The sequence below is a fragment of the Sus scrofa genome, chromosome 1 (genome assembly GCF_054392235.1).
Source record: "Sus scrofa isolate SSC_HxYL_T2T_F1_AM1 chromosome 1, Sscrofa_HxYL_maternal_Yorkshire_Landrace_v2.0, whole genome shotgun sequence".
In the NCBI taxonomy this organism is placed as follows: domain Eukaryota; kingdom Metazoa; phylum Chordata; class Mammalia; order Artiodactyla; family Suidae; genus Sus; species Sus scrofa.
Genome location: NC_139383.1, coordinates 247,075,199 through 247,097,893, shown reverse-complemented (window position 1 = coordinate 247,097,893; position 22,695 = coordinate 247,075,199). Strand labels below are relative to the sequence as shown.

Sequence of the window (22,695 nt, the reverse complement as noted above, 5' to 3'; positions counted from 1 at the left end):
TTTCCGGTATGGGGAGAGAGCTTGGACTAGAGGACTGTTAGATGTTGTCCATATCTCAGGGAACCACAAGTTGCTAGAAGCCAACAACATTCAGCTGAAATTAACATGGTTTTGGCCATTTGCTTCCACTGCTCTGAAACATCAGTGAGTCTGCTATTCTTCTCTAGCCAGAGGAGTCAAGGCAAACTTGTGGGGATGCTGCCTCAGAGAGGAAAAGATCCCTGTATCAAGTGGCACAGCTAATTCCCTGGTTGGGCAGCCCTGTCTTCTGCCTAACATTGCTCAGCCTTTGAAAAAGGAAAAGACCATGACTCCTGCCCTCCTTTCTATGTGCTTTGATGCCTTCTCAGAAAGATGATATTGTAGTTGCACAGCCTGCTGTTCTGTGAATATACACATGTGTTCTTGCAGGAGCCAGGGTATCTGTGTGTATATGAGTGCTGGGTACCTGAATCTGAATGTGTGCATGACTGGGATATGGGCTGATGTAATGATGTGTAAATAAGTGGGAATTCAGGTGTAGAGGAGCTTAAATGAAGTTGCAAAACAGTATAAATGTATGGTACATATGATATGTAGGAGTGTGAACCTGCAACACAGTGCTACCCAGATCAGTCCCACCCACGGAAGAAGGAAAGGGTAAGCCCGTGATCGAGCACTACGACCTCCCACCCCTCACATGCCTTTGATCATGCTGACGTCATTGGCCCCATCCCCGATGGCCAGAGTCACCACCTTCTTGTACCTCTTCACCAGCTCTACCACCTGGGCCTTCTGAAGGGGTGTCATTCGACAACAGATCACCCCCTTGCACATGCATGCCGTTCGCAGCAGATCCAGCTGTAGGTTCCCTTCTAGAGCGTGGGCCTGCAACACCAGGGAACATTCATATTTCAGGCTGCCCCCAAAGGCTCTCAGGACAGAACCTTCTTAGGCCTTTTCTTTCCCCTCCACACTCCCCTCTGCAACATAGGTCAGGCAGAGCTGCTCCCAAAGTGCTCCACTCCCAAGGGAAGCCAAGCCCTCAAGTCGGTTCTAGGCATCTGCATATCTGATCCAGCCTCTAGTGGGAAAACAGTCCAGTCTTTCACTGGGTCAGATCAGTTGACTGGGTTATAAGGCCAAGAGACTTTTTGGAGGACCTGGTTCAGCTCAATCTGCGCCCCCTCCCACCCCGCCCCCATGTGATGGGCCACATCAGTAGTGAAGAATTTGGATAAGGAAGAAATATGCCCTTGGCATCTCTTTCCTCATTATTCCAGCCTAGAAAAGGGTGAGCAAAGTTGTCTGTCAGGCAACGGCATCTGAAGGGAAAGGAAATAGAATAACTCATGGAATAGAGGAAGGATTGTGAAATTTCCCTGAAGTGGGTTGGACCTAGGGAAAAGTTTCCTTGGAAGAGGAGAACAGAGTTGTAGGTTTGTATTGCCCACCAGACTGTAGCCACTGATGACCAAGCCATAGGTGCCATTGGGCACCTCCTCAGGTATTCTGAAAGGCATTTTCGGCTTTGTGGCTAGGTAACTGTTTATTGGGTCTGATTCCAGTAGACAGCCAGGTTTCATTTGGTCCCTTGCTGACCTAAAAGCCAAGAGTAATGGTTAGTGTTGACCTGAAGCCTCAGGGTTTAAGAAGGAAAATGTGTCCCAAAGTGAAAGTGGGCAAGGTGGATATAGAGCCTCTGCAAAGCACCACTTAGGGCCATAGACCCGACAACCTCCTGAGACCTACCCTGCCTTAGGTGCCTGATCCTCTATACACAATCCTTCTCCACTCCTACACGCCAACTCCCTGAGCCCTATTGCTTCTTCACAAAATTCTCTCAAACATTTTAGGCTTTTTGTTTTCCCCTCCTCTCTTTCTTCTCTGTTCCTTCTGGTAATGTGGGGGGCCATATGGATGAGGAGATGGGTGGGAAATCTTGGGTCCAGGGATGGGCTGTGGCAGTTCTCCCATCATACCTGAGTTCTTGCTGGACAGTTTCATTATCCTTGCCCTCCACGATAAATATCCCATCCATTTCATCGTGAAATATGTTACAGGCATAGGCAATATTCACCGCAGTCTCTGCAGGGCAAGAGGGAACACAGCTCCCATTTTGGCTGGGACAGGGCCACTAGAGTGTACAGGTACAAGGGCCCTAACAGTGCTGTGGAGCCTATATGTCCAAATTTGCCATGACTTCAGTCAAAGTGTATTTTTCATGAGTCAATGGAGACCATTTTTAAACATCCACAGGAAACTGTCTACCTGGTACAGACTTACAAGTTATTTATCAATAACTAGGATCATTCTGACTCAGCTTTCTCTACAAAGCCTTTCCCTATTTCTTAAAGTAATTCCAGTCTGTATCCACTTCTCCAGGCAATCTGGATGTATTTCCTGGAACAGAACTGTGCCTGCTTCTATGCTAGATTTTTTTTTTTTACAGTTGATTTTTTACAGATTAAAAAAAATTTTTTTTGGTCAATTTAAATTATTTTAAAATTTAAGCTTAGAAACTGAAGAACTTTTTTTTTCTTTCTTTTTTGGCTGCCTGGAGGCATATGGAGTTCTCAAGCCAGCGATCAGATCTGAGACACAGTTGCAACCTATGCTGCTGCTGTAGCAACAGTCAATCCTTTAACTCACCATGCTGCCCCAAGGATCAAACCTGGGTCCTGAAGTCTATGCTAGATATTATGGGGGTACTAAGACATGGTGAGGTTGGAGTCTTCCCTTGGCATAAAGAGATCTGGAATTTGGGGGAGTTCCCATTGTTTCTCAGTGGTGAATGAATCCGACTAGGAACCATGAGGTTGCCGGTTTGATCCCTGGCTTCACTCAGTGGGTTAAGGATCTGGCATTGCCATGAGTGGTGGTGTAGGTCACAGATGCAGCTCAGATCCCTCGTTGCTGTGGCTGTCATGTAGGCTGGTGGCTACAGCTCTGATTAGACCCCTAGCCTGGGAACCTCCATAAGCTGCAAGTGCAGCCCTAAAAGACAAAAAAAAAAAAAAAGAAAGAAAGAAAAAAAAAAGAAATCTGGAATTTGGATTAAATTCATACCAAAGGTAGAAAATAATTAAGTCTTGAACCCTGGCTGCAGATAGTATCAAAATTCAGAGGAGAGACTGCAATTGCCATAGAAACTTTCTTAGAGAAAGGCCTTAAAAGATGAGCAAGACTTGTTTAAGGGGGGCAAAATTTCAAATGAGGAAACAACCCAAACAGAGAGCCTAGAGTAGGAATTGATTAGGGACTGAAGGTAATGGTCACATATGGAAGGAGATGAGGATGTGTAGGTAGCAAGAGATTATCAAGGTCTTGAAGGCCAAACAATGGAGCCGACTTTACCATGTGAAGTTGTTGTAGGTACCTGAGTACAGAGTAACATCATTAAAGCAGTATCTTTTAGGAAGATTAAGCTGATGGTTGTATGTAGGCTATACTGAAATTAATAAGAGCAAGAAACAGAGAGATCAGAATTCAGAAGTATAGCCAACAGGGGACAAAGGTTAAACTAGGGGGGTGGTATAGTTAAGTGGATTCTCAGAAGAACTGGTAGAACATGGTAAAAGAATAAATCTTTGGGACAACAGAGAATGTGAAAGACAACTCTAAAAGTTTTTTTAACTTGTGAGTTCCTGCATGATGGAGATCGCATATGACTGACTCATCTCTGTGTCCTCAATGCCTAATACAGCATCTGGCATAAAGTACTAATATGCTTAGCAAACTGTACGCAAGACAGGGACTTCATCTGTATGAAGATGTCCTATAAGGATTTAACCTGGGTTGTAAAGTATTTGTCAAATAAATGGCTGAAAATAAAAGGAAACGAAAAAGAAAATGAAGAAATGGCCAGAGTAGATCGGTCTGATGAGGAACACCCCTTTACCTTGCTTATCTCCAGTTAAAACCCACACTTTAATTTTGGCTTTATTCAGTGTGAAGATCGTCTCAGGTACTCCATCCTGCAGCTTGTCTTCTATGGCTGTGGCCCCTAATAGCTTGGAATAGAGATATCAGTGAGTGGGGAAAAGGGAGAGACTCACAGCATTCTGTGGCACCCAACCACCAGACTGGCACCTCAGCATCCTCTTTAGTAAGCTGCTCTGTCCTGCACGAGGACCCCAAAGTATAAAACTCAGCACACTTCACCTGTCAGCAGACACAGCTGTTCAACCACAGACTGAAATTAAATTTAGAAACTCTATAGAATATTAGGGACCAAAGCTCAAGTACACGAAGCTTTGTGCCACTTTCTTCCTTCTTTTTTTCCCCCTTTTTATGGCCGCCCCTGCATCATGCGGAAGTTCTTGGGTCTACATTACAGCTATGGCAACACTGGATCTGAGCCACATCTTCAACCTACGCCACATGTGGCACGTTAGATTCTTAACCCACTGAGCAAGGCCAGGGATGGAACTTGGATCCTCACAGATACAATGTTGGGTCCTTAACTCGTTGAGCTACAAGAGGAACTCTGTGCCACTTCTAAATCATCGGTTTCTCAACACACTTTCACTTCTCCCTTGCTTCACAGTACATTTCCTAGCTTTGGTCTCCAAAATAGTGGGTCCTGGACAAGGGATCCCCATATCCCACTCCAGTTTTTCTTTCAATCCTAAAAAAAAAAAGGTGAACTTCACTTGTCTGTATCTTCTGAGCGCCTCTAAGGTTTTCAAGGCCTCTCCTACACTAGATTAAAAGCATGTTGGTCCAACACCATGCTTTCGCTCTATGAACAAGAGACTTTTCTGTACCAGTCCTGACTGACCACAGGGATGGGCACCAGGACTGAGTCTGAGGAACTCGGATGGATGGCCAAACTACTGACTGAGTTCTGCCAGGTCTTCAAAAGGAGAGACTAGAAATACCAACCACAGAACTGACCATGGGAAGAGATTTGTGACCTTTGGGATCTCTACAATTTCCTATTTGGTGTCAGTAATTTCTCTTCTTATAGCAGAGGCTGTATTAGTTTGGTCAACAATTCAGGGGTTGTCCTTAACTCCTTTTTCTCATATCCTATTATCTAATCCATCAGCAAATTCTCTTGACTTTACCTTTTAAAAATGTAGAGAACCTGACCATTTCTTACTGCTTCCACTACTTCGGTCTGGTCCAAGCCATTATCGCCTCTCACCTGCAATGTTGCCACTACTTTCTAATCGTCTCTCTGGGTCTGCACTTGCTTTCCTACTGTGTAATCTCAACATGGCAGCCAGACTTATTCACTTCGATTTGCGCCTCTTGTTGACCTCTTCAGTGGTTTTCATGTCTCTCTATAAGTCTTTATATGGGCCTGATAAGACGCCCCCTTATCAGGCTTCTCTGTCTCATGTCCTTTTAGTCCCTCCTCCTCACTTAGACTGTACCAGCCACACGGGCTGCTTTTCTTTCCAACTAACTAACTAGACCTGCTCCTGTTTCAGCATTGTTGCTCTTGCTAGTCCTTCTTTCTGGAAAACTAATTCCCCAGATATGTGCTTGGCTTGCCACCTTCTTTAGGTCTTTGCTCAGATGTCTCCTTCATAGTGAAAACCAAGCATGGGGTTTAAAAATAGTAACCATGCTCTGCCCTCTCCAAACACACACACATATGCTGATACTTCCTTCCTTTCTTCCTGGCTTTATTCTCCTCCATAGCACCACCTAACATACGGTGTGTGTGTGTGTATATATATATATATATATAAAACTTTTTTTGGTCTATTTTGTCTACAACTACATGCCCAGGGCTTAAAACAGTGCCTGGCACATAGGAAGCACTTAATGAATATATTGAATGAATGAGTGAATATTTTTGTCTTGATTATTCCATCATTTAGTTCTGGCCTATCTAATTTGTTAATTATTCAGACCTTGATTTCTTCTTAGATTACTTAGCTTCTATGAGCAGCTCCGGGATAAGAAACACTGCTAGAAAGATGAAATTTACAACCAGTGCATTTATTATTATTATTATTATTATTTATGGATCTCAAAAATCCAGGATATCCTGAATCAGCTTGGATTCCAGGATCCAGTACCCAGAGAGAGATACCCTGAACCTACTGATTTGCTGGAAGTCACTCAGAGCTTTTACTCAGTCTCCTGACACCCCACACCCAACCTCCAAATCCTGTCCTCAGTCTGTCACTGGCTTCCTCATACTAACCATCAAGTCTTTTTCAATCTCTTCATAGACAAGTGATATTTTATTTTCCCGATCCTCCAAAGACAGGTAGGCTTCATTGTGTTTCAGGCTCCAGTTCTGGAAGAATGCATTGTCCAGTTCTCGGTAGGCCACCATGAGGGTACGAAGGCCGTCACTGGCAAAATCCTAGAAGACACGTGTGTGCACTGAGAGGACTTGGGCTGGGTTAGGGCTGAGTTAAGGAATGACAGACTAACCCCACAGGCTCCATCCACCTGCAATATAGGCTTTATTAATTAGTACTGTGGGGCTAGTACCTAACCTAACCTGAAAGCACCGCTGAAATTTCTCAGCAAAATGTCCTAAGAAAGGGGACAGCATAGCTGTGACTGAAGTTTGAAAGGACTTCTCAGAGGAAGCAGATTCTAACTTCTACCTGTGGTTAGATAACTTGCTGTGTGACCCTAGCAGAGAAGGAAGCCTTCTGGATTCCTTTCTCATAAAACTGGGAAAATAATTCACCTGCTACACAGAAGATAATTATGTCTATAATATGAGAGTAATGAGAGTAATAAAGTAAAAAAGAGTTGTTATAAAAATAATCAAGGGTGTTATTTTTTTATAAGTATACATACATTTATTTCCCTCTCTCTGCCTTCCTTCATCAAGTATTTAATGTGCATCTCAAATAGCATACATACTTGTATATTTTTCCATAGTTGGTTTGCTCAGTTGATTAGTCACAGCCAGAGTGTTAATGAGACCACTGCTGAAATGCTCTCTGGGTGAGTGAGCATCTTTTGCTCTTTGGCTACCAATACATTCTTACTAGCCATAGATAACTACCTTGCAAAAGTATAGTCTTGGTCATAAGAAGAGCTGGGTGAGAGTGTGGGTGATTTAGGGCACAATTCATATCTAAATTAAAGGGGGGTTATAAGCAGATTTTGTGTCTTGAGAGTTGCACATAACAATGAATAACAATTCTCCATAATCACTGTTAATAGTGAGCTTCAAAATAATTCACTTTGGCACTGTAAGACCAAAGAGAAACAGAATTTTTCATCTTGATGTTTTGCTTTTAGTTCGTTTTGTGACTGCTGAGCTCTTCATGTTAGCTGTCAGGTGAAATTAACATAAAGCAATATCTGTAGAAAATGCTGCCTCTCAAACCTCTGTACTGCTGGGACTCAAAGCTATAAAAATGAAGGTTGAGAGAAGATCTCAAGAGACTTATTAAAAAGGAAGAATCTTACAGACCAAAGGAACAGAATAGAGAACACAGAAATAAACCCAGACACCTACAGTCAATTAATCTTCAACAAAGGAGGCGAGAATATAAAATGGGAAAAAAGATGGTTTCTTTGGCAAGTGATACTCAGAAAACTGGACAGCTGTGTGTAAATCAATGAAACTAGAACACACCCTCACACCCTGCACAAAAATAAACTCAAAATGGCTTAAAGACTTAAACATAAGACAAGATACCATAAAACTCCTAGAAGAGAACATAGGGAAAACATTCTCCCACATCAACCGTACAAAGGTTTTCTTAGGTCAGTCTCCCACGGCAACAGAAATAAAAACAAAAATAAACCAATGGGACCTAATCAAACTTTGCACAGCAAAGGAAACCATAAAAAAAAGACAACCTATGGAATGGGAGAAAATAGTTTCAAACAATGCAACTGACAAGGGCTTAATCTCTAAAATATACAAATAACTTACACAGCTCAACAGCAAACAAAACAAAACAAAACAACACAATTGAAAAAATGGGAAGAAGACCTGAAGAGATATTTCTCCAAAGAAGATATACAGATGGGGAATTCCCATTGTGGCTCACTGGTTAATGAATCTGACTAGGAACCATGAGGTTTCGGGTTCAATCCGTGGCCTTGCTCAGTGGGTTAAGGATCCAGCGTTGCTGTGAGCTGTGGTGTAGGTTGCAGACGCGGCTTGGATCCTGTGTTGCTATGGCTCTGGTGCAGGCCAGCAGCTACAGCTCTGATCAGACCCCTAGCCTGGGAATCTCCATATGCCATGGGAGTGGCCCTAGAAAAGGCAAAAGGACAAAAAAAAAAAAAAAATATGCTAGAGAGGGTGTGGAGAAAAGGGATTCCTCCTTCACTGTTGGTGGGAATGTGAATTGGTGCAACCACTATGGAAAACACTATGGAGATATCTTAGAAAACTAAATATACAACTACCATATGACTCAGCAATCCCATTCTTGGGCATATATACAGACAAAAACTTTTATTGAAAAAGATACATGTACTCCTATGTTCATAGCAGCATTAATCACAATAGCCAAAACATGGAAACAACCTAAATGTCTATCAACAGACAAATGGATTAAGATGTGGTATACATTGGAGTTCCCGTCATGGCACAGTGCTTAACGAATCCAACTAGGAACCATGAGGTTGCGGGTTTGATCCCTGACCTCACTCAGTGGGTTAAGGATCCGGCATTGCCGTGAGCTGTGGTGTGGGTTGCAGACATGGCTCGGATCCTGTGTTGCTGTGGCTCTGGTGTAGGCCGGCGGCTACAGCTTCAATTCGACTCCTAGCCTTGGAACCTCCATATGCTGCGGGAGTGGCCCTAAAAAGACAAAAAGATTTAAAAAAAAAAAAAAAAGATGTGGTATATATACAAAGTGGAATAGTACTCAACCATCAAAAAGAACAAAATAATGCTACCTGCAGCAACATGGATGGAACTAGAGACTCTCATACTAAGTGAAGTCAGAAAGAGAAAGACAAATATCATATGATATCACTTATATTTGGAATCTAATATATGGCACAAATGAACCTATCTACAGAAAAGAAACTAACTCATAGCTATGGAGAACAGACTTGTGGTTGTCAAGGGGGAGGGGGAGAGAGTGGGTTGGACTGGGAGTTTGGAGTTAGTAGATGCAAACTATTGCCTTTGGAGTGAATAAGCAATGAGATCCTGCTTATGATAGAACATGATGGAAGATAATGTGAGAAAAAGAATGTATGTATGTATATGTATAACTGGGTCACTCTGCTGAACAGCAGAAATTGACAGAATATTGTATATCAACTATAATAGAAAAAATAAATTTCTTAACAAAAAAAGAGAAAGGAAGAATCTCCATACTGTTTTCCATAGTGCCTGCACCAGTTTATACTCCCATCAATAGTGTATGAGGGTTCCCTTTTCTCTACATCCTCTCCAACACTTGAAGTTTCTTGTCTTTTTGGGAATTAAAATAGGGAGTTCCCTTGCAGCAAAGTGGGTTAAGGATCTGGCACTGTCATTGCAGCCACTTAGGTCACTGCTGTGGTGTAGGTTCAATACCTAGCCTGGGAACTTCCACATGCTGCAGGCATGGCCAAAAAAAAAGCAAACAAACAAAAAGCTATCAATCTAGGTCTAGCTACTCCAAAGAATGTGAAATCACTAATTCAAAAAGATACATGTGCCCCATGTCCACTGCAGCATTACTTACAATGGCCAAGGTATGGAAACAACCTAAGTGGCCATTAATGAATGGAATTACTAAGCAGCCATAAAAGAAGAAATCTCGCCATTTGCAACAAGATGGATGGACGTCGAGGGTATTAAGCTAAGTGAAATAAATCAGATAAAGAAATACCAAACACCATATAATTTTACTTACACGTGGGATCTAAAAAACAAACAAATGAACAAACAAAAGAAAAACAAACTCACAGACACAGGGAACACATTGGTGGTTACCAGAGGGGAAAGGGATTGCAGGTGGGAGGGTGAAACGAGTGAAGGGGGTCAATTGTATGGTGATGGGTGATGACAAGACAAAGTGGTGATCACTTTGAAGTGGATATAAATTATCAAATTATAATGTTGTACACTTGAAACTTACATAATGTTATGTACCACTTTTAACTCAATAACAAATATATATATATTCAGCAATTAAAAATATACTTCAGCTATTACCAAAAAAAGAAGGAAGAGATACAGCAGAAACTGATTTTGGATGGGATACTGATAAGAGGACTTGACAAGTTGAACAGTATACTCACTGACAGATCCTTAATCCATTCAACAAATAATTTAGCAGCCTGTGTTAACATTGTTATTATTATTGTTATTGTCTTTTTGCCTTTATAGGGCTGCACCCGAGGCACATGGAGGTTTCCAGGCTAGGGGTCGAATTGGAGCTGTAGCTACTGAGCCACAGCAACTCGGGATCCCAGCTGTATCCCAGCCGTGTCTGCAACCTACACCACAGCTCATGGCAACGCGGATCCTCAAACCACTGAGCAAGGCCAGGGATCAAACCCGCAACCTCAAGGTTCCTAGTCAGATTCGTTTCCACTGCGCCACGACAGGAACTCCAACATTTTTTCTTATTTATCCTCTACTTATCTATTTTTCTTTTCTCTTGTGGTGGGGAAACAAGGGCCCTGGGCCCAAATCCTGACTGCTGCTTGTTTTTGTGTGACCCGTTTGCTGGATTCCTGTCTTAGAGGGCTTTTGTGTTTCTGCATGAGTGGGTTTCTAGAACTTGACTCTTACAGGTGTATCATCAGTAGTTAATAGATTATAGTGGAGTCAGTTTCCACTATGGTTATGGCTAAGGTTGGTAGCAGGAAGCAGGTCAAAAGACCTGAAATAGTTTTATGAGCCTCTCTGAAGCTAGTCTGTGGAAATGTCTCTGAGAAGACACCCTAATTCATATGTTTTGGATGGTTAAAAGATAAGTGTTTTAAGGATAGCCCATAAAAAAATAAAACCCAAAAACAAAAAATGAAACAGTGGCCTCAGAAAACTAGTATAAGACATAAGAGCCATCCTATGTGGAACACTTCACTGACTTTTTAAAAAACCTGAGATGTAATTATGGATCCTAAAATTCACCCTTTTAAAGTACATAATTAAGCGGTTTTAAAAAATTATATTCAGGAGTTCCCGTTGTGGTTCAGCAGGTTACAAACCTGATTAGTATCCATGAGGATGTGGGTTCGATCCCTGGCCTCGCTCAGTACATTAAGGATCCGACCTTGCCGTGCGCTGTGGTATATAGGTCACAGACGTCATGGCTTGGATTCCATGTGGCTGTGGCTGTAGTGCAGGCCAGCAGCTGCAACTCAGAGTCGACCCTTAGCCTGGGAACTCCCATATGCCACAGGTATGACCCCCAAAAGAAAAAAAAATTACACGCATAAAGCTGCACAACCATCACTACTATCTAAATCCCAAACATTTTCATCGGCTTCAAAAGAAACCCTGTGCCCATTAGCAGTCATTCCCATTTCCTTTTCCTCTAACCTCTGGTAAACATTCCTTTTTGTGACTTGGGTCACTTTGCTGTACAGTAGAAACTTGACAGAACACTAAACCAACTATAATGGAGAAAATAAAAATCATTAAAAAATGTGAGATATCTGTACAATGAATACTATTCAGTCACAAAAAGGAATGAGATACTTATACATGCTACAGTGTGGACGAACCTTGAAAACATTAGGCTAAGTGAAAGAAGCCAGTCACAAAAGGCCACATATTGTATGATTTCATTTATATGTGATGTCTAAAATTGGTAAATCTATAGAACAGAAAGTAGATTAGTGGGTACCAGAGGCTAGGGGAAAGAGAGATTGGTTCCAGTCTGCTGGCATTAGAAGGGAAAACCAGATTCATGCTCTCTGGGGTTTCTACCCTTAAAGCTGGATATGTGAAGGGTTGGGGGAATAGGACAGGGGATGTGACGGGGACAAATGGCCAACAAGCACATGAAAAGATGTCCCATGTCATTAGCCATCTGGGAAATACAAATAAAAAATCACAAGATACTTTTTCATGCCACTAGGATAACTAAACTAAAAAAAGATGACCAGACAAAAGTTTCGACAAGCATATAGAGAAGTTGCTAACTTCATATGTGCTTGTTGGCCATTTGTCTTTCTGACTTCTGATGATATATTAATAGAGGGTCCAGCCAAAATGGCCTAATAGCATTTCCGCCAATCTATTTCTTCTTTAAAATATTTTTATGATCTGCCCCTTCCCCCTCATATCCCCTGTCCTATTCCCCCAACCCTTCACATATCTAGGTTTAAGGGTAGAAACCCCAGACAGCATGAATCTGGTTTTCCTTTCTAATACCAGCAGTCTGGAACAATCCTCTCTTTCTGATACATCTCAAATCCTAGAGAATGGAAGTGTGGTGGGATAGGTAGGGACCCTTGGGGATTCTAACCCCATGAATAACAGAGGGTGGTGACAAATGGTCCCCTAAACAGCTCAAGCCTGGTGCTCTGCTCCGTACCCTAAAAGCAGTTTGTTCCCATCGTGGCTGGTGGGGTGGGGCCTCCCATATCATTAGGCCCTATTCTGAAGCAAATTCTAGATCTGACCACAGGACCTGCTGAGCTAGGAATCATAGAGCAAACTGTTCTGATTGTGTAAGTGCACCCACAACACAGTCTTCATCATGTTTCTGGAATCCTGGACCATCTAACTCCTTGACACAGAAGCTGGCTATGTGGTCAGTAAGAGTCCCACAGAATGAGACAGTTATTATTCTTCCATCAATTAAAGAGACACAGCCACCAATCTACCCTGCACTAAAACAAACTGACACAGGGACACATATATGGACACATATCCAGATACACAGAATCACCCACAGCTTCACTCCCCAGAAACTAAACACTTACATCTAAATGATCCATGGTCACTTCTTTGAGGGATCTACAGGATGGATGAAGTAGCTGACAGAGGATGGTGTCTGCGCCCTTGCAGAACAACATTACACGATCTTCAGGTGTCCTCACTAAGGAAAAACAACTTAAGCAAAGTAACCATACAGGTCCAGTGTTAGAAGAACTTGTCTGGGCCACTGAGGGATGGCAGGAGGCTGTTCCCACGGCATGTATTTCTGATACCTTTTGGGGCTAATAAGCACTCAATGAGCTGTCACACAGGATGAGTGATGTGATGAGGGCTGGTGAGAATTAGGGAGGACCTTTTGGAAATAGTTTTTCCATGGGGTCAATATAACCTATGGAAAACTCTGATACAGAATCACATTTACCTTCTTGAAGCCAAGTTCCAGACCAAGGCCCACACCTAGTAAGGACCAAAGATCAAAAATGACTTCTTCAATCATGGACTTGGAAAATAGACTTGTGGCTGCCTGATGGGAGAGGGAGGGAGTGGGAGGTATCAGGAGCTTGGGCTTATCAGACACAACTTAGAATAGATTTACAAGGAGATCCTGCTGAGTAGCATTGAGAACTATGTCTAGATACTCATATTGCAACAGAACAAGGGTGGGGGAAAAATGTATACATGTAAGAATAACTTGATTCCCTTGCTGTACAGTGGGAAAAATAAATAAATAAATAAAAATGACTTCTTCCTCTTTAGTCTGAGGCCCAAATTAATTGAGCAAGATAATAGAATTTCTCTTATATTGTCTGCCCCCATTTCTTCCAACTTCAGGATTTATGGATTTATTCTCTGTTATTATTATAGCTTTGAGGGTTCTGACAAGCCATAACCCAGGATCACTAAAAAGGGGCCTTGGTCTTAGCACATGGTGGTGAGCTTGCATGTGTGTATATGAGAAAATACAAAGGATTATGAGAGAAAGTGAGAATGGCCATGTATTTGTATTTGAGGCAGGGTACCTGTGAAATGGCATTTGGATGGGAGAAAACATTTGTGTGTAGATAGAGGAGAAAGTCGATGTGTGAATGTGTATGGAAGACAAATAAGGGGAGAGGATCAGCTAGAGGGGCACCCACCAATAACGGACATCCTCTTGCGCACATTGCTGAAGTCCAAAATAGCCAGTAGTTGGTAGATTTTGGTTTCCCCCATTTCAACTACCATGATTGTCTCAGATGTACGGGAACGGAACACAAAGCCAAAGTTCCTGGCAGCAGTGACCAGGGCACCTTCATCTGGGGACTGAGCCTGGTAAACCAGCTCACCTGGCAGGAGAGAAGAGAGTAGTCAGAGCCCACAGAGATGTGCAGCTGAGGTCCACTCAGAAGTGAGATTGTCTTCCAAGTAAGTGGCTTACATAAAAATGGAGCCCAGGAGGGGACATCTTTCTTCAAAACTTCCTCACGAGTCTGGCCTTAAAAGGCCAGGCTGCATAAAACAGGTCAGTTTTTTCTTTTCTTTCCAATACTTTCAACTCATTTAACAGACCAGGGTCAATATTACAGAGGTACTGGTACATGTGTACAAACACAAAACATAGGCAGTTACTCTCCAAATTTAGTGGATAAAGATAGCTCGGGGAGGGAGTTCCCATTGTGGCTCAGTGGTAACAAACCTGACTAGTACCCATGAGGATGTGGGTTTGATCCCTGGCCTCACTCAGTGGGTTAGGGATCCAGCATTGGCATGAGCTGTGGTTGTGGGTCACAGACTTGGCTCAGATCCCAAGTTGCTGTGGCTGTGGTGTAGGCCAGTGGCTGCAGCTCCGATTCAACCCCTAGCCTGGGAATTTCCACACGCTGTGGGTATAGCCCTAAAAAGATGAAAAAAGAAAGAAAGAATAAAAAAGACAGTTCAGGGGCTATTAAAAGTGAAGGTTCTTGGGGGTTCCCATCGTGGCGCAGTGGAAATGAATCTGACTAGGAACCATGAGGTTGCAGGTTTGATCCTTGGCCTCGCTCAGTGGGTTAAGGATTCGGTGTTGCTGTGGCTATGGTGTGGCCCTAAAAAGCAAAAAAAAAAAAAAAAAAGAAGAAAGAAAGAAAGAAACTCTCACTCTGGGAAGCTAAATGACTTTGTTGAATCAATCTTCCAATGTGATATTATTCAAGACATTTATGGAAATTCTTTTTTAGAATCTCCCCATAACCTGAGGTATATTTTAGATTAAAATCAAATTGACCTTCAAAAGAGAAATAAAGACAGTTACGCATCATCAGAATTTTATACCTGTGAATAAGGTTGGTGGGGGAGTATAATTTTAGGTCAGACATAAGATATGTCCATTAGATAATAAGACTATTTTCTTGTATATTTCCTACCTTGTCACTCAAGACAGTAAACAAAGACAAGTTCAAATACGCTTCAAGTAATAGAAACTTGCTGGAATGTCAGACCAGGAGAAGGTTGTGGTGGGGTGGGAACTCATGGCGCCAGAAGACATGAGATTTGGGTTCTCATCTCATTTATGCATTTTTTAGTTATAGGATTTTAGTCAGTCACTTAATTTCTTTTAACTTCAGCTTCCTTCCCTATAAAACTAGGCTCATTGTTGTTGTTCTGCGGTGGGCTGCTGTGAAGATTATAGGAGGTAATATAAATGAAAGCAATTTGTAAAACTATAAAATGATGTACAGATATAAGGTGTTACTCATGGTAGTTCACTTTAAAGGATGCGATTTAGGTGGCTGCCTAAATTCTTGTTTGTTAAGAAAAAGCCTTCTTAATTTAAAACCAGTAATTTCTCATTATTTCTAAAATAAGATTTCAATAAATTCATGGATGGTATCGTCCTATTTGGTTATTAAAGAAATCAGGATATATGGGGATGCCTTTAAATTATGAAGCAACAAGAGGGTGACTCAACTCATTTCTGGAAGTCTTGTCAGAGAGAGTGGAGCCGATCTTGGCAACAAATCAAACAAATTCTGTGACAAGACGTCACGGACTCAAGACCAGAAGCTCTCTAGATAGTACCAAATGTGACCCCTATCGAATGACCCAACCTTCTTTAAGACCACGAGGTTGTTTCTACTTGAATATCTTTAGTGACTATGAAGATATTCAAGTCCTGACTATCCATTCCATTGCTGTATAACTCTCCTTATTAGAAAGTACTTTCTTAGATTAAGCATTATGAAAGATATCAAACCACCCCCACTTCCAACCAGCCTAGACACTATGACATATTCTCAGTCCACGAGGCCACAGACCCCTCTCACCTTCTACCTTCTCTTCTGGTATCACAGTATGACACAATGAGAGTGAGAGGAAAAACAAGTGTACCCAGCGATCTCCCCTTTTCACTGCTTCCACTAAAGTCTTGTCATAAAATGAAAACTTAGGATCAGCCAGTTTGTTGTAGGAGAAGTCGACCTTTTCTGTTTTCTGGAACACATAAGCACACATAAACCAGAACAAACTTCTCAATAGCAGCTTGAAATTTTATGGAAGGTCAACTGGGGGACAGTTTGTGGGACATGATGAGAACTCTCAGGAGAATGAGAAAAGGAAGATAAATGAAGGAGATTCTGTGCTGGTTTCTAAGGTCTATGGCACTCTGACCTGGACTATCCATTCACTTGGAAAAGATCCACCCCACAGGAGACAAGCTGACCACTGCTTGGCAGTCTCTTTTTGCCCCCTTTTGAATTTACCTATTCTGAATGATCAATGGCCATCTTTAGGCTCTATTCTTCCAAGTCCCAAAACCATGATAATCAAACCCGAGGATATGAGAGGATAACTGTTCCCTATTAGTAAATGATTTCTGGAAAAAGTCTTGTCCTCTGCCTGATTTGAGAAGCTGGGAAGGGAGTTAGATACAATGACATCACTGCGTTGCACTATTCCTACTTTACCCACAGGGGGCTAGAGAGAAATACTGCACAAGAAGGCTTCAGTACAGACTTCTTGTTCACAGACTTAATTTTGAACCATTTTACTTGACTGTCACCATACCTGATTTCTTCTGGCTTCTGGGATACTCTCAGGGAAACTCATCTTTCAATCAAGGCAGGGAGAAGAAAGCATTTTTATGAAGAGATAAGGCTGTAGGCAAGTTTGTTTACAAGACAACAAAGATTCTAGTGATCCAGTGGAAAAGGTGTTATGGTCAATCAGTAGTGGAAGAGGAAGAGAAAAGAAACTCCAGGGTAACAATTTACTCCCTAGAAGCTATATCTTTGTTTATATTTCCAAAGTCATTAGTAGAGTCCCTGGAAGAGGATTTAAGGCAAATACGGATTTTATTTCCCATTTCTAATCTTTTTGGATGGATAGGGGTGAGGTAGTAGTTGGGAGGTGGAGTTAGTGCTTTGGTACATAAGTCAATTGGCTTAGGCTTTAGAATTGGTTCTAATAGGAAACAGATAGGGTGAGGAGTACCTTGAACGTAATAAAAGAAGTCCTATGGAGGGATGCTTAAAATAAAAATCCATAAACAAAAGCTGACATGCAATATTAGAGCAAAGAGTAAAAGTGAACCAGCTAGAGATAGGAAGAATGAAAAGGAAGATATTTTTATAGTTGAGTGGGATAAATTTGATTACATAAATCAAAGACTTTCTTAACAGAAAAAATATAAACAAAAGCTGAAAGACAAAAATGGAAAAATAATTATAACATGCGCTAGACTAAGGAAAAGTTGGTATTTTTACTATATAAAGAGTAATTTCAAATAAGAAAAAGAAAGGGCAAAGAATATGAACAGGAGATTCACAAAATGAGTGTAAATGGGCAATAAAGTGATTGGGAAGAGGAAGTAAAATAAGTACATAAAAAAGATTAAACATGATTAGTAATCAAAGAAAGGTAAATTAAATAAGACATTTTCACCAATTAATTCCTAAAGATTAAAACATTTACGTCCTTAAAGATATAGGAAAAAAAGAATTCTCATATTTTTTTTGTGAAATTATAAATTGATGTAGTCTATTTGGAGGGCAATATGGCAATATCTTTTTTTTTTTTTTTTTTTGTCTTTTTAGGGCCACACCATGGCATATGGAAGTTCCCATGCTAGGGGTCGAATCTGAGCTGTCACCACAGGCCTACACCACAGCCACAGCAATGCTAGATCCAGGCTGTGTCGGCAACTTGCACCATAGCTCACGACAACACTGGATTCTTAACCCACTAAGTGAGGCCAGGGATCGAACCTGTGTCCTCATGGATACTAGTCAGACTCATTTCTGAGTCACTATGATGAGAACTCCCAATATGGCAATATTAAATGCATTAAAAAAATCTAGCCATCCTTTGACCAACTAATTTTACTCTCAGGACTTTATTCTAAGGGAATAATTATCAGAAAAGGAGATTAAAATGTATGTACCCTGATGCTTACCATAATGCTATTTATAATAGCAAAAGAAAACAATAAAAATAGAGTATTGGGGAGTTCCTGCTGTGCCACAGTGGGTTAAGGATCTGGTGTTACTGCAGCTGTGGTGTAGGTCACAACTGCGGCTTGGATTCAGTCCCTGACCCAAGAACTTGCATATGTGGCAGGTGTAGCCCCCCGCCTCAAAAGAATAGGGGATCAGGTAAGTCAAAATCAATTAAGATACATCAACACAATTAGATATGACCCTCATTCAAAATGATGATGGAGACCTAAATATACTGACTGGAAAGAGGGTTACAATATAGTGTCAAGTGAATAAAAGGGGGCTGAAAATAGTATGGATGCTATGATTCCCCCCTTCCTTCCCTCCTTCCCCCTCCTTCTCTCCTTCCTTCCTCCCTCCCTCCCTCCTTCCCTATCTACCTACCTACCTAGTTACCTATCTACCTGCCTAGGTATCTACCTATCTAGATGTCTATGTATATATGTCTTATATATACATATGAAAAGCATCTAAAAGTATATATATCCCCAAATTTTACACTGGTTATATAAGTGAGATTGAATGATTTTAACTTTCTTCTTCATATATTTCTATATTGTTTGGCATTCTTTTAAATTGTGAGTACAGATTATTTTTTAAAAAGAATAAAAAACAATAAATCTACTATCACTGTAAAATAGAAATCAAATAACATAGGTCATTTAGATAATACTTTCTGATATTATGGGGCCAATCATAGCTGTAATATTTCAGGGGCTAAGGGAAGCCCAGTATGTGTTAAACATGCTACTGTGCACACAGCCTCACTCAGCTAACACATGCATTTCACAGGGAGCTATAATCACTCACCTCCGAGACGTCTACCCTCTGTCCATTCTTGTCATAGACATCACCTGTTGGTAAAGAAACAGAGTGCACACTTGACAAGGGTTTTAAAGAAAGGTTTACATTTCTTTTTATTATGCAAAATAAGTGTAGCATAAAATGTGTCATTTTAACCAATTTTTAGTGTACAGTTTAGTGGCGTTAATAACATTCACAATGTTTTGCAACAATCACCATTATATACTTCCAAAACTTTTTCAGTATCCTAAACAGAAACTCCCTACCCCTCCCTATTCCCAGCCCTGCTAACCTCTAACCTACTTTCTGCCTCAAAGAATTTGCCTATTCTAGGTTTAGATTTCGTATCAATAGAATGAGACAATATGTCCCTATTGTGTCTGGCTTATTTCACTTAGCATAACATTTTCAAGAATCATCCATGCTGTAGCATGTGTCAGAACGTCATAACTTTTTATGCCTGAGTATTCCATTCCATGGATATACTACAATTTATCCATTCATCTGTTCATGGACACATGGGTTGTTTCTATGAACACTGGCATATATCTATCTGATGAATCCCTGTTTTCATTTTTTGGGGGTATATATAGTATTCCTGGGAATGGAATTACTGAGTGATATGGTAATTTAAAGGAGGATTTTAAAAGCTTATTTCCTCTAATTATATCATCTTAGACTTGTAGTCAAGCTCCTTGAATCCCCTCAGGCCACCTAAACTCCTTTCCCTAGGCCAATGGTAAGAATAATGCTGCTTGGGCCACAACTCTTCTCCTTAAGTGTGACTGAAGTGAAGCTGGAGGCTATGAGACGTCATACCTCAGAAAGCCCTTCAATCAGAAAAGCTACCTAGATGAGGTGTGAAGGCAGTGCTGGAATATTTAGGATTCTTGGCCAGTAGCTAGTACAGACAGAATGGGAGTGGAAGACAGTCGGAAGCCAAGCACAAAACACCCATGACCCCTTTCAATCTTACACAGTGTATGGTGAGGTCTTACAATGAGTAAGAAAATTAAGATCCTCTCTCAAATTATCCATCCAAAAATAAGCTTTTGGAGTTTATGCATGTGAAAACTTGTTTGTCAGGGGTAACTGAAAATATTAGAGTGCTCTAGCTTTTTTTAAATAAAAATTTAAATTTAAAATTTAAATTTTTTCTTTTCTTTTTTCTTTTTAGGACCACACCTGCGGCAAATGGAAGTTCCCAGGCTAGGGGTGGAACTGGAGTTACAGCTGCAGCCTATGCCACAGCTATAGCAACCCCAGATCCGGCACATCTTTTACATTTTTTCTTTTTTTTAATTTTTAATTTTTTTGTCTTTTTGCCTTTTCTAGGGCCGCTCCTGCGGCATATGGAAGTTCCCAGGCTAGGGGTCTAATCGGAGCTGTAGCCGCCAGCCTACACCAGAGCCACAGCAACTCGGGATCCAAGCCGCATCTGCGACCTACCCCACAGCTCATGGCAATGCTGGATCCTTAACCCACTGAGCAAGGCCAGGGATCGAACCCTCAATGTCATGGTTCCTAGTCAGATTCGTTAACCACTGCGCCACGATGGGAACTCCGATCCAGCACATCTTGACCTATGCTGCAACTTGTGGCAATGCCAGATCCTTAACCCACTAAATGAGGCCAGGAATCAAACCTGAATCCTCATGGATGCTAGTCGAATTCTTAACCTGCTAAGCCACAACGTCACTCCCTAATTTTTTAACTGAGGTGGAACTCACATAACAAACATACCATTAACCATTTTAAAATGTGCAATTCAGGGGCAACTGGAGCATTCACAATGTTTTGCAACTACCACATCTTCCTAGTTTCAAAGCTTTTTCATCATCCCAGAACATCCAACATGTTCTAGCTTTTTAGATGTGATTGCCTTCCTTAGCTAGGTAGTGCACATATATGAGGACTTAACACTATCATAAAAACAAGTTTATGCTTGATGCAGGAAATAAATGAATAACCAGCCATGGGAGACGCTGACCAAACTATGAATAAAACCTTGTGATGACTTCTTTCTGAACTGTTTATTGGTCTGAATTGGGAATCAAGAGATTAGTAGCTTTGGTAATATGCTGGTTGTGCTATCTGATTTAATGTGAGAGTAACTGACATTCTTAAGACATTGGGAATTCCTTGAGGACAGAAATTAAGTCTTACACATCTTTGTATTTCCAATGTCTAGCACAACAGATTGCAGCTTTGTGGCTAGAACCTAATGGGCTAAGTGATCTTTGCTTTGTGAACAGAGAAGGTTTTGAGAATAAGAAGTAAATGTGAATTTAGAGGCATATATGTAGATTTGGAGATAGATTATTCTTTAAAATTTTTTTTCTTAAGGTATAGTTGGTTAACAATGTTGTGCCAATTTGATCCAAAAGAGCCCTGGATGCTAGGCCAAGGAGTTTGGGTTTTATCCTAAAAATAGTAAAGACCTTTCTAAGGAGGGAAAGGTTTAGGGTTAGGGTTAGGGTTAGAGGTTTTTAAAAACTTGATCTGGTCATAGAACGGTGACCTAGATTAAGGTATTGAGTGGTAATTTAGGATCAGATCCAGGGAGGAAGTACTCAGACTGACATGATTATTATTGAGGAGTTCCCATCGTGGCACAGTGGAAACAAATCTGACTAGGAACCATGAGGGTGCAGGTTCGATTCATGGCCTCGCTCAGTGGGTTAAGGATCCAGCGTTGCCATGAGCTGTGGTGTAGGTCGAAGATGAGCCTCAGATCCTGAGTTGCTGTGGCTGTGGTGTAGGCTGGCGGCTGCAGCTCCGATTAGACCCCTAGCCTGGGAACCTCCATATGCCATGAGGTGTGGCCCTAAAAAGACAAAAACAAAAGAAAACAAAACAAAAACCCCCCAAAATGAAAAAGATTATTATTGAGAACAATGCAAAGTAAAAATTTCCTAGGACTCAGGGAAAGCAGGAAGATATGCATACCATAGAATTTCCCATTAATAGAACACTTGTTGAAAATCATGATGTTCTGAGTCAAGGTCCCTGTTTTGTCGGAGAACACATATGTGACCTGGCCGAGCTCCTCATTCAGAGTGGTGGTGCGAGCCCGTGCTGGAGTGTTCTTTGGTTCGTAAAACATCTTCTGATCCCAGTTGATATAAAAACTGTTGCCCAATCTTATTATCTCAACACTAAGGAGAAAGCAAGAAAAGAAGGGTCCTGGGTCAGAACAGGGCAAACAAATTAATCATTCTGGTTTCCTTCTTGCCAGTCCTGTGGTGGAACAGAAAGTTAGAATATCTTCCTTGGAACCTACAGTCTTGGACAACACTTCCTACCAGCCAACCCACTGTAATTCTGACTTTGACTATTATCCATTCAAGGCTTTACTTGATTACCAGATATATTTCACGAACTGTGCTGAGGCATACTCCTCCCTTTACACTCTTTCTTCCAAAAAGTTTGAAATTCTGCAATAATGCAAGGCCTGACCGAGTTAAGAATTAATTTATAGAGGGCTGCCTAGGCTTAATTAGAGGATTATTGCTGCTGTCATGTAAATCTGTTGGTGAGCAAGAAAGAGAAACTTGAAACAGCACTTCTTTGTTTCTGAAGAGGAAGGGAAAGATCTATGAGACTCAGAAACAGCTTACAGGAACTGACACTGATACATTTCTAGGCAGACCCAGCATCCCTGTGGGTAGCATT

At 41.2% G+C, this 22,695-nt stretch overlaps 1 protein-coding gene across 17 annotated transcripts in view; it reads right to left on the bottom strand.

Moving 5' to 3' along the window:
• LOC100156421 (phospholipid-transporting ATPase FetA) overlaps window positions 1–22,695 on the bottom strand; it is a 97,763-nt gene that overhangs the window by 6,808 nt on the left and 68,260 nt on the right. For all 17 annotated transcript variants that reach the window (XM_084988642.1, XM_084988631.1, XM_084988654.1 and 14 more), the window contains 10 exons: window positions 21,970–22,178; window positions 19,027–19,070; window positions 16,048–16,213; window positions 13,903–14,091; window positions 12,811–12,926; window positions 6,146–6,310; window positions 3,881–3,992; window positions 1,962–2,067; window positions 1,434–1,581; window positions 684–867 (listed from right to left, as the gene is read on the bottom strand). In XM_084988642.1, the coding sequence (XP_084844768.1) occupies window positions 684–867; window positions 1,434–1,581; window positions 1,962–2,067; window positions 3,881–3,992; window positions 6,146–6,310; window positions 12,811–12,926; window positions 13,903–14,091; window positions 16,048–16,213; window positions 19,027–19,070; window positions 21,970–22,178 (1,439 nt within the window). The remainder of the gene's footprint in view (window positions 1–683; window positions 868–1,433; window positions 1,582–1,961; window positions 2,068–3,880; window positions 3,993–6,145; window positions 6,311–12,810; window positions 12,927–13,902; window positions 14,092–16,047; window positions 16,214–19,026; window positions 19,071–21,969; window positions 22,179–22,695) is intronic.